The sequence below is a fragment of the Rhinatrema bivittatum genome, chromosome 10, assembly GCF_901001135.1.
Source record: "Rhinatrema bivittatum chromosome 10, aRhiBiv1.1, whole genome shotgun sequence".
Lineage (NCBI taxonomy): Eukaryota > Metazoa > Chordata > Amphibia > Gymnophiona > Rhinatrematidae > Rhinatrema > Rhinatrema bivittatum.
Window position 1 is genome coordinate 40,638,465 of NC_042624.1, and position 12,109 is coordinate 40,650,573.

At 46.6% G+C, this 12,109-nt stretch overlaps 2 protein-coding genes across 6 annotated transcripts in view; one reads left to right on the top strand and one right to left on the bottom strand.

Annotated features, from left to right (window-relative positions):
- The first annotated feature begins 2,926 nt into the window (after positions 1-2,926).
- Positions 2,927-12,109, top strand: part of SNX7 (sorting nexin 7) — a 229,408-nt gene continuing 220,225 nt past the window's right edge. Inside the window, exon 1 of one of the 5 annotated variants that reach the window (XR_003858903.1) lies at positions 2,927-3,054. Coding sequence is in view for 2 of the 5 variants with exons in the window: in XM_029617777.1 (XP_029473637.1) it covers positions 2,959-3,054 (96 nt within the window). In the remaining 3 variants the exon portion in view is untranslated. Of the gene's footprint in view, positions 3,055-6,080; positions 6,258-6,286; positions 6,748-7,941; positions 8,071-12,109 lie in introns of those variants that run through there. The other 4 variants (XM_029617777.1, XM_029617780.1, XM_029617778.1 and 1 more) reach the window with 4 other exon arrangements.
- Positions 3,127-5,553, bottom strand: LOC115099868. The gene is made up of 2 exons (XM_029617781.1): positions 4,681-5,553; positions 3,127-4,364 (listed from the first exon to the last, which is right to left on the bottom strand). Exon 2 carries the CDS (start codon positions 4,123-4,125, stop codon positions 3,295-3,297), a length of 831 nt encoding a protein of 276 aa, XP_029473641.1. The 5' UTR covers positions 4,126-4,364; positions 4,681-5,553; the 3' UTR covers positions 3,127-3,294.

Genomic DNA, 12,109 nt, shown 5'->3' on the forward strand with positions numbered 1-12,109 from the left:
TCAGTAAGGCCCGACCATTTAAAATTGACCCCTTACCTTCCCTCACCCTCCCTCACCCCCCCAAAACTTTTTACGATTACCTGGTGGTCCAGTGGGGGTGCGGGGACCGATCTCCAGCTCTCGGCCATCGGCGCCATTTTGGCTGCCACTCAAAAATAGCGCCGATGGCCGGATAAAAAAAAAAACCCACCCGACCCTTTAAAAACGACCCCTTAGATTCCCCCACCCTCCCAAGCCCCCCAAAACATTTTAAAATTACCTGGTGGTCTAGTGGTGGTCCCGGAAGCGATCTCCCGTTCTCGGCCGTCGGCTGCCACTCATAAAGATGGTGCCGATGGCCCTTTGCCCTTACCATGTGACAGGGTATCCATGCCATTGGCCGGCTCCTGTCACATGGTAGGAGCACTGGATGGCCGGCACCATCTTTAAAGATGGCGGCGGCCATCTTTAAATACAGCGGTGGCCATCTTTAAAGATGGTGCTGGCCAGCCAGTGCTCCTACCATGTGACAGGGGCCGGCCAATGGCACGGATACCCTGTCATATGGTAAGGGCAAAGGGCCATCGGCACCATCTTTATGAATGGCAGCCGACGGCCCGAGAATGGGAGATCGCTCCCGGGACCACCACTAGACCACCAGGTAGTTTTAAAATGTTTTGGGGAGATCGGGAGGGTGGGGGAAGCTAAGGGGTCATTTTTAAAGGGTCGGGTGGGTTTTTTTTTTTTTTATCGGGCCATCGGCGCCATTTTTGAGTGGCAGCCAAAATGGCGCCGATGGACCGAGAGTGGGAGATCGGTCCCCGCGCCCCCACTGGACCACCAGGTACTCGTAAAACGTTTTGGGGGGGGTTCGGGAGGGTGGGGGAAGGTAAGGGATTCATTTTATAGGGTCGGGGTGGGTTTAGGGGTTGTTTTGGTGTGCTGGTTTTCCCTGCCCTCCCCCTCCCCCGATTTATGATTTTTCACGATAAATCGGGGGAATTTCTATTGTATCGCAACTCTTAACAATTTTTGACGATTTAAAAAAATATCTGATGTACCACTTGTATGTTTATGCTTGTTACCAGATCTGGACATCCCCCCACAAATACCACCTTGCAACCTTGACAACACAAACAAGTAATTAAGGAGACAGCCAAAGGGAATGCAGAACCATTCCTCCAGCTAACGAACTGATTCCCCAATTGACACTTTTTAACTTTTTGGAAACATTTTCAGTTAGCGCATACTAAGTCCTGTTAATGTGCACTAACTGAAATTAGGGAAACCCGAAACAAACTCCCCGAACCATTTTAAAAACAAAATCAGAAAGGACCCTAAATCAGGTGCCTAGCTCTGAAAATCAGTGCTAAGCTCCTAACTTTTTTCCCCATCTTAACACCACCCTCATAGCCACCCACTTTTTAGGATTTTAATTTTAGGAGCTTAATGAAACTAGGTGCCTAAATTTAGGGACTCAGTCCTAATACATTTTCAAAAGGGTTAATTTAGGAGCTAAACTCCCAAAATTAGAAGCATAAAGGGGCCAATGCAATTAAAACATGCTGAAAGCAGGCGCTGAGTGTTCAGCATCCTCTTTCCTAACGCGCCCCCAGACACCCCTCCTGGGAGCGCCATGCAATATTTAAATTAGGGGTCATGTTGTCAAGGAGGCGTTAGGGTCGATTGCGCGCCCCTAGCATCTCCTTGACAGCGGGAGCCTGGAAGTGGTTGACTGTCCGCTCGTTTAGAAAACAGACACTGAATTTATCGGCGTCTGTTTTCCTAATCGGTGCACAGCCAGGGGTTTGAGAAACGGATGCTTGTTAACTAAACGCCCGTTTCCCAAACCTAACCATGGCACTTTTTAAAAAAACTTTTTCAAAGTTTTTGTTTATCCTACTTAATATCGCAATGATATTAAGTAGGAGGATGTACAGAAAAGAAGTATTTTTTGCTTTTCTGTACAACTTTTGGGAGTGCTCAGCAATTAATGCTTGCTCTAGGCACACATTTTTATTTTTGCATTGCAGGTGATTCCCTAATAGCCTTATCAACATGCATTTATTTGCATGTGATCAGCACTATTAGTTTCGCTGCGCAATGTGGAGGCTCTTATCTCCTTATGCAATAAGGTAGTGCCTACACAACCTGCATCCAACTGTGGGATAAATAGTGCGCTCGGCTGAATGCATTGTATTGTATCGGCCCCAGTCTTTGAAAATTGGCCCCCCATCTAAAATAAAATGTGAGATATGGCCTTTGGAATTATCTGGGGCAGCTATCACAGGGGTTGCATATATTTGTATTAAAATAATTAAGATTTCATCTTTTCATTTTTTTTAACTCCATGCCTATTGTTAAAGTTTAAGGTTTTTTGAATGCATTCTGTTTCAGTTCTGAAACGAATACCATTATCATTATGAATGTTAATAAACTGGAATCTCATGCAGAAACCACATTACTGCAGACCTGCACTGTAACATAAACTGAAACGTAGACTCAGCAGGGACTTTTCAAAAAAGGGATGGCCAGAACAAAGGAAAGACTACGACCCGAAAAGTAAGAAACGCAGCCAAGAAAAAAAAGCCATGATCGTATTTTAAGAAACCCGCTAGCGCTGCTGTTTTAACAGGGTTGGTTATACATCTACGGAAACGGAACATTTTTTTGCGGGGGCGGTGGTGATTTACTACAATGAGGACCGAAATAAGAAAAAGAGAGAGGACAGAGCCGCAAGTCAACTTGCGGGGAATCTGCGTTTCTTAAGGCATGGCGATGGCTCTGGCGCTGCCTCCAACTCCCCGCGACGTGAGCTGGGAAGGCACGAGCCCGTTTTGGACCCAGGTCAGGTTCGTTTCCCTTCCCTCCCTTCCCTCCCTCCTTGCCGAGCGCGAGCCGCCACCGCAGCCAGCCACTTCCGGCCTTGCGCGGAGGGAGCGCCTGCTCCCGTGACTCGAGGCGCCGAGAGCCAGATCGATGGAGGAGGCTGCCTGCCCTGGCTCGGGGCTCTCCCCGCCGCCGCTTGACGTGCTGCAGTTTGACGAGGACGATGATCTGGAGGTGTTCAGCAAGGTAGGGAAAGAGAACGCTGGGCGCGAAAATGCAGATGAGGTTGAGGGAGGCAGAGAGGAGGAAGCGTTCCCATTAGCAGCCAAAGTTTTTTGTTTTGTTTTTTTTTCCCAGTTGTTGCTGCTTTGCCTCCTGACGTGATTCGAGAAAAAGTTTTCTTCGCACTTCCAGAGAGAGAAATAGATTAAGAAATAACGTGGGCAGATTGTTTTGTTTTTTTGTCCTCGTGGGGACGATTGTCCTCTAGCATTTCCTTTCTAGTTGCTGGTCGCCGGTGAGGCTCTCCCTTTCCGCACGGGCTCCGAGCCCTGCTGCTGCCGCAGGCTGTGAAAGTTTCATGCTTGCTTTGTGCGATGGGGTGTGCGGATCGTGTAGCGGAGGGAAGTTGGTGCACTGCCGTCTAAGGTGCACCACGAACTTTGTACCCGTGGGTGTGGAATCGCAGCCTCTGGAGCTGAGGTGGGGGATGAATGAACGAGTGAACTGACCCACCGTTGTTCCAACCGCTGTAGCTGTGGCTGGGGTTGGTGTCACAAGTAAAATATCCCCCATGGGTCGTCCTGACTGCCCTGTTTCCTGTGTTGGGCTAGTGTTAGCATTACCCTGCCCATGCCAGTTATCGAAAATAGCTTTCATAGCAGCGAAAATGTCAGTAGGAGCGCTTTGTGGCCCCAGCCACACTTCGCTGCCATTCCTTGGTGGTGGGTAACTGGGCTGTGTTGGGGGTACCTGCGCATTACCCTGGCCCCGGTTTAAATCAGGGTACTCACAGTTCTGTCCTTCTTGCGGTTGCCCGTGTTGTCCATGAGCTGTCTGTTGACGTGCTGGTGGCTGGGTGTTGCCAGCTGAACTGTTGGAGCTGCCCGCTGCACCGTGCTGTGGACCGATGGGCACTGAGCCAGGGGATGGGCTAGTGGTATGCGTTAAGGCATCCAGCATTGCCTTCACCCTGTCCGTGCCATGGATAGCAGCCGCTGACAAGGTTTGGTCCATGAGCTGACGCAGCTGTCGTTCGGTAACATTGCCGACGTTCTCTCGTGGCGGTGCTGCAGGGGTCGGTGCTGCAGGGGTCATGCCCCGTGGAGGGGGCTGCTCCGGTACATAGCAGCCCAAATGGCTGATGTCGTGTGCTTGCGGATTTCCTCTTCTTATTCCTCTGTGTCTTGGTCTTATGTTTTTCGACTTCTGGCGTTGCCGCGAAGTTTTCCTGCAATTTGCTTGGCTTCCGACGTGCTCGCTTGGCTGGAGCCTGAGCCTGGTCCGGCATAAGTGCGGACGGGGCAGAAGCCATAGCAAACTGAGTGGTAGCCATGCTGTGTAGACATATTAAATGGTTAGATCCCGCACAGTTTTTTTGGGGGGGGCATATGAATAGGTAGCCAAACGTGGGTGTGCGAGGGGGCAGCCGGGGGGGGGGGGGGGCTGGGGCTGGCGCACGTTTGGGCCCGGCAAGTTTGGGGGGGCTGGACGGGAATAGGATGGGGGTGGGGGCAGCTGAGGAAGGTGGGGGGGGGGGCGAGGGGCGGCCGGACTCCGTGGGGAGGCGGGAGTGCCGGCGCATGGGGGGGGGGCCTGGGGAGTAAAAGAAAAGTAATAGTAAAAGAAAATCCTGAAAGTCCATGTGCTGACCTCCAAAATGGCCGCTGCCATGTGCTGACCTCCCAAAATGGCCGCTGCCATGTGCTGACCTCCCAAAATGGCCGCTGCCATGTGCTGACCTCTGCTGGCAAGCCCTTCCAATAAGAACCACAATACCATGCTAAGATGTAAGCCGACCTTTCATTAATATTTTAATTTACTTTGTATAGAGCTGCATAGCGCAGCCTAAATCATATCTATCAAGCTGAGGGTCCTGTACCCCTTATAATTCAGTATAAACGTGCACATGGGACAGCTGTCCCTTTAAATGGTAACCGAATACTAAATATCACATTTAGGATTAATATAAAAAACATCCTGTTAACCTGGCTGAGCACTCAAATGCCGTACCACTATCCCATAGACATATCATCAGAATTCCCAACTACGGGATGCTGGCTACTTTTTAATTGTCAGATTACTTAGGTATAACAAAGCACATCCACAGGTTGTTGAGGTAGCATGGTAGACATGAAGCCTGCCCACTTCCTATCAATTTAGAGAGCGAGGGGTAAAGCAATACATAGAAAAAGTCGATTTTAAAGTAAAGCAAGCCTACAAGATCAGTGCTCTAACCACTGAGCTACCAAGCCTGCTACTGCCAGCCATGTGCTCTAACCACCTATGCATTCACCATGTGTAGACCCCTTCAATGGCGTTTCTTAAGAGGCTACAAGTGAAAGATAACCAGCCCTGCACTCGCTGCCCTTTCAATAAATACAGCAACATGCAGAGCAAGCATTGTGCTGAAAGCCAGCCATGAGTTCATAAAATATATATATAATAACAGGTAAAGTGTGGCCATGTGCCCATGGCGTTTCACTAAATATATATTAGTTAAAATATATATAACCAGCCATGTGCTAAGGCATTACCTTAAATAAAATAACATTCCAGGCAGAAGCAGCCATGCATTCAAAGCCTTTTCATTAAATAAAGTACTGGTAATGCAGAGCCAGTTCAATGCAAAAGGGGGGGGGGGGGGGGGGTGAGCATACCTTCCAGACCTTAGCAACACAAAATTACCATTAATATTCTCAACATTTTGCCTATCAGCCACAAAATCTTTGTACTTTACCCAATGATGTAATCAAAGAAATCGTATCTGCTCCTCTTACAGCACAGCCGTGCTGGAGGCAAAGTGAAAGTAAAAGCAAAACTGTTGTAGCACAGCCGTGCGGAGATCAGCCTGTTGCTCTCGCTTCCAGGCTGCAAATGTGCTCCCCCCACCCCACCCTACGTCTAAGTACCTGAGCTCAGAGACGCAGCCTTCCTTGTCTCATTGGCTCATGCTCAGGTTTGAACTGGCCCCTAATCCCATTGTCCGCCCCTCTCCGCACCTAGGCTGTGCCCCCCTCCCTCTTGCCTGCCGCACGTCTGCCCAGTTATACTGCCCATGCCTCGAGAGGCAGGGCCTCCTTTATCATTATGAATGTTAATAAACTGGAATCTAATGCAGAAACCACATTACTGCAGACCTGCACTGTAACATAAACTGAAACGTAGACTCAGCAGGGACTTTTCAAAAAAGGGATGGCCAGAACAAAGGAAAGACTACGACCCGAAAAGTAAGAAACGCAGCCAAGAAAAAAAAGCCATGATCGTATTTTAAGAAACCCGCTAGCGCTGCTGTTTTAACAGGGTTGGTTATACATCTACGGGAACGGAACATTTTTTTGCGGGGGCGGTGGTGATTTACTACAATGAGGACCGAAATAAGAAAAAGAGAGAGGACAGAGCCGCAAGTCAACTTGCGGGGAATCTGCGTTTCTTAAGGCATGGCGATGGCTCTGGCGCTGCCTCCAATTCCCCGTGACGTGAGCTGGGAAGGCACGAGCCCGTTTCAGACCCAGGTCAGGTTCGTTTCCCTTCCCTCCCTCCTTGCCGCCACCGCAGCCAGCCACTTCCGGCCTTGCGCGGAGGGAGTGCCTGCTCCCGTGACGCGAGGTGCCGAGAGCCAGAACGATGGAGGAGGCTGCCTGCCCTGGCTCGGGGCTCTCCCCGCCGCTTGACACGCTGCAGTTTGACGAGGACGATGATCTGGAGGTGTTCAGCAAGGTAGGGAAAGAGAACGCTGGGCGCGAAAATGCAGACGAGGTTGAGGGAGGCAGAGAGGAGGAAGCGTTCACATTAGCAGCCAAAGTTTTTTGTTTTTTTTTCCCCAGTTGTTGCTGCTTTGCCTCCTGACGTGATTCGAGAAAAAGTTTTCTTCGCACTTCCAGAGAGAGAAATAGATTAAGAAATAACGTGGGCAGATTGTTTTGTTTTTTTGTCCTCGTGGGGACGATTGTCCTCTAGCATTTCCTTTCTAGTTGCTGGTCGCCGGTGAGGCTCTCCCTTTCCGCACGGGCTCCGAGCCCTGCTGCTGCCGCAGGCTGTGAAAGTTTCATGCTTGCTTTGTGCGATGGGGTGTGCGGATCGTGTAGCGGAGTGCGGATCGTGTAGCGGAGGGAAGTTGGTGCACTGCCGTCTAAGGTGCTCCACGAACTTTGTACCCGTGGGTGTGGAATCGCAGCCTCTGGAGCTGAGGTGGGGGATGAATGAACGAGTGAAAAGTCAACGAATCTCTGCACGGCATCAAGCAGAGGGGCTAGTCAGTTTCACGATTCTGTATTCAGCAGATATATCCAGTTAACCTGGTTCTTTGAGCGAACATCTTGGTTATCCTCGAACCCAGAACCGAACGTCAGCTAATAGAGAGCTTGCATTCAGCTGATGCAAGACAAATGGTTTTGGTAACTTTGTATCTGTTGGTTACTTAAGTCACAATTATAACTAAGTTTTTAAAACATTTCGTTTCTGTTTTTTATGCTTTTTAAAGATGGAGTAAGCCAGACCATCACGTGTATACTTTGTGTAATATAAGTTGTTTCATTGTTTACTTTTGTTTGATATTATCTAACAAACAAATGATGTTTTGGTGTCCTGTTCAGGAGTTTTGTTCTGTATATATTACTACATGAGACCTAGAACTATGATGACAGAAAAAGATCATATGGCCTTTCTAGTTTGCCCATTTATTTACTTGTAATAGCTTCAATTAAAATAAAACCATTTACAATTGGGGAAAAAAAGATTGGTTCTAGCTTCATAAATGTATATTCTGCTTGATTTTTTTTTAAGTATTTGTATTTATCTCATTTTTGGGTTTATAAGAATTGCATTTTGTAAGCTTTTTAGATTTTATTTTAGTGCACATATTCTCTTTTGTCATATACCATATTCATGTAATGGTTTTTACTATTTGCTGATTGATTTTTGTTGTATCTTTGCTATGAACATTTCCATGAAAAACTGAGTAAAAAAAAAAAATCAACATGATGAGGAAGAAGAATGGAGCTGCACCCACAACCTGGCTCCCTCTCACTGTGACCCAGTGTTGTAAGTAACCAAAATCATATTCAGGGCAGAGAGAGAGAGGCTCCCAACTCCAGACCTGCACCCCCTCACTTTCCTACTCCTTGCTTTTCTTCTCCTACCCATCTCCTGCTGCTTGGTCTTCTTTTGATCCATCCTTCCTTTCTGCTGCTTCCCCTCCCCATTTCCCTTTCCTCATTTTCTCCTCCAGTCATGGCCCTCTCTCTCATGAAGTAACTGCTGTCATCAGACAACTGTTTTGGTGGATGATTTCAAAATATTGGATAAATCCAGCTAACTGACCAGCATTAGCACCGTCTTCAGCCTCTTTCTTCCACACCCTCATGTTCATACATCCCCTTGTCTGCACAGCATCTTTGTATCAGTCAGCACCTATGCTGCCTCAGAACTGCCTCTTTTCACATCTATTTTTCCCTTTTATTCCAGTAACTTTCATGGAAATAATAGGTAAAAATTAAAAAAAAACTTTTCTATTGGACAAAACTTGTACGTTCTTTGGCTTGCTTTCAGGAGTACACCTTCCCTCGAATGAAAGCTGAACTAGAAGGTCAGAGCAAAAGATGATATTGCTAGAAAACATAAGTTAATCATAGAATACATTACAGTCTTATTATGAAGGGGAGAGTGAGAAGGGTTGGGAATGATGTATTAGGTGACGGGGAAGAAGCTTCTGTTAAATCGATTCATGTTAGTTCTGCTCATTTTAACTTCAAATGTCTTAAATAGAGATGTGAATCGTGTGCCCGATCGTCTTAACGATCGGGTTTGGCTAGAGGGGGAAAAAAATCTAATCGTGGGTGATGTGAATCGGAATTGGTTCCGATTCACATCATTATTTTTTTTTTTGGTGAGGCCCGACCCTTTAAAATTAACCCCTTACCTTCCCCCACCCTCCCAAACCCCCCCAAAACTTTTTACGAGTACCTGGTGGTCCAGTGGGGGCGCGGGGACCGATCTCCCACTCTCGGGCCATCGGCGCCATTTTGGCTGCCACTCAAAAATGGCGCCGATGGCCCGATTAAAAAAAAACCCACCCGACCCTTTCAAAACGACCCCTTAGCTTCCCCCACCCTCCCGATCCCCCCAAAACATTTTAAAATTACCTGGTGGTCTATTGGTGGTCGACGGCCAGCCAGTGCTCCTACCATGTGACAGGGGCCGGCCAATAGCACGGATACCCTGTCATACGGTAAGGGCAAAGGGCCATCGGCACCATCTTTATGAGTGGCAGCCGACGGCCCGAGAACGGGAGATTGCTCCCGGGACCACCACTAGACCACCAGGTAATTTTAAAATGTTTTGGGGGGATCGGGAGGGTGGGGGAAGCTAAGGGGTCATTTTGAAAGGGTCGGGTGGTTGTTTTTTTTTATCGGGCCATCGGCGCCATTTTTGAGTGGCAGCCAAAATGGCGCCGATGGACCGAGAGCGGGAGATCGGTCCACGCGCCCCCACTGGACCACCAGGTACTCGTAAAAAGTTTTGGGGGGTTTGGGAGGGTGGGGGAAGGTAAGGGATTTGTTTTATAGGGTCGGGGTGGGTTTAGGGGTTGTTTTGGTGTGCCGGGTTTCCCCGCCCTTCCCCCTCCCCTGATTTACGATTTTTCATGATAAATCAGGGGAATTTCTATTGTATCACGACTCTTAACGATTTTTGACGATTTAAAATATATCTGACATTTGTTTTAAATCGTCAAAAAACGATTCACATCCCTAGTCTTAAATGCCTGGATTGTTCTGAATTTCCTTAGCATCCTGATCCTAAGGTCATTAATGCGGTGGTCTATTCCTGAAATGTGACTTCTGTCTACCAATTCTCCTCTCATGAAGTGGTTGGCCCAGAACACTGCATCAGTGATAGCTAAGAAAATGTTCTGTTTGACAGATCTTACTGTTTGATTTCTACTTACCAGTTGTCAGAGTTGTATGGTACTATACCGATGATGATATCTGATAGACTGGCATTCAAATTAGTTTCTCCATTTTTATCCATACAGTGATATTCATTAGAACTTAAGTTCAAGGTTTTTATTTCTTGCAGGCAAGTAAAACTATGGCTCCTAGATACAAATTTTCTGAGGTTGTGTATCAACTAATGCAGGGGTGGGCAAGTCCGGTCCTCGACGGCTGCAAACCAGTCGGGTTTTCAGGATACCCCTAATGAATATGCATGAAATAGATTTGCATACAACTGAGGCAGTGTGTATGCAGGTCTCTCTCATGCATATTCATTAAGGATATCCTGAAAACCCGACTGGTTTGCAGCCCTCGAGGACCGGAATTGCCCACCCCTGAACTAATGGAACTATTATTATTGTTGCCATACATTCTATAAATGCATTTCTTCACTTAGTTTATTTTTATATGAAAATTGTACATCAAAAGCTAACTTATATTTCCACAGGGTTAACTGTACATAAGGGATGGATCACCCTTGATATTTTTGGGCTTCAGACACAGGGCCAAATTTATAAACTCTGGCACCCATAGGCACTTTCATGTAGATTGGAATGTGGTGGAAGGCGCGAGGAGCCTCTGTAGAGCCCCAGCATGAGTCTTCACTCTTCTACATACTCTTCCTCCTCCCCATGGTCTTTTCTAGAGACCTCCCCTCCACCAGAGTCCTGCAGAATATGGTTGTAATAGAAAGAAAATCAACACGGAGTTTGTGAGCTGGCATGCACTCATAAGCCTAGGGTGCCCCTGCTCTCTCCTCTTGCATGGACTTCCTGTCTTTATGGGAACCCATGCACTGGCTCACAGGCCCAACCCTGATTTTCTTTCTATTGTGGACATGATGCTGTCTGAATCCTTACTGGCATGCTTTGAGGTCTTGGCCGGGTACTGGCGGAAGCATCAGATGGTGCTTTCAAAATTGGCACTGTAAGCAATTGCCTATATTGCCTATGTAAAAATCTGTCCAAATATCCCAGGAAATATTAGGTTTGCTGAATAATGAATGTTGGAAAAGAGTCTGTTCTGAAGATAGGGTATTCAAGTAAATATTTGGTACAGTATGAAAAAGAAATCAAAGGTGCTGAGGAAGTGCCCTAGAAGCATTCCATTAATACCTTCTGCTCTGCCCATAAAGTAGGAGTGAATGGATGTCATAGACTTGAAATTTTAAAATGATGAAACTCTCACTACAGCATGCTGAAATCTCTTAAGGCATGACCAAATATTTAATCTACTAAATCATAAACCCCCCTCCCCACAAACATTGTAAGTAAAATGTGTTTCTGTGGGATTCTTAGGACTTTATTAATAAGGAAAGGTTTTCTTTCTGTGTATTTAGGGGAATTCTGGATAAATAACTTGTAATCCCTTCTTCATTAGTTATATATAGTGTTTCATTATAGACTCCCATGGCTATAAACCTCTAATGACTTATATCAGCATATACCTAAGTAATAAAAGCATAAACTTAAATTCTGAGCCGAACCTTTCATGCCAATTAATGTTTCTTTTAGCTTTGCAGCACTTTCAGATTAAATCCACCGGCTACATTTGGCTTGGCAAGTACTGGTACATTTTAGCAGAGATGCAAACTTTTAGAATTTGTGACCTGCCAAGTGAATTCAGCCAGCTGCTGTACACAAGTAAGAGCTGGAGGAGTAGCTTAGTGGTTAGAGCATAAGAACATATGAAAATGTCATACTGGGTCAGACCAAGGGTCCATCAAGCCCAGCATCCTGTTTCCAACAGATGCCAACTCAGACTATAAGAACCTGGCAAGTACCCAAAACCTAAGTCTATCCCATGCTACTGATGCTAGTAATAGCAGTGGCTATTTTCTAAGTCAACTTGGTAATGGATTTCTCCTCTAAGAACTTATCCAAACCTTTTTTAAACCCAGCTAATTAACACTACAAACTGCAAATCCGCTGGCAACAAATTCCAAAGTTTAATTGTGCATTGAGTGAAAAATAACTTTCCCCGATTTAGTTTTAAATGTTCTACATTCTAACTTCATGGAGTGGCCCTTAGTCCTATTATCCGAAAGAGTAAATAACCGATTCACATTTACCCTTTCTAGACCGCTCATG

What these genes read in the sequence shown, in the direction of transcription:
- LOC115099868 (XM_029617781.1), bottom strand. Translation starts at nt 4,125, where the DNA reads ATGACCCCTGCAGCACCGACCCCTGCAGCACCGCCACGAGAGAACGTC.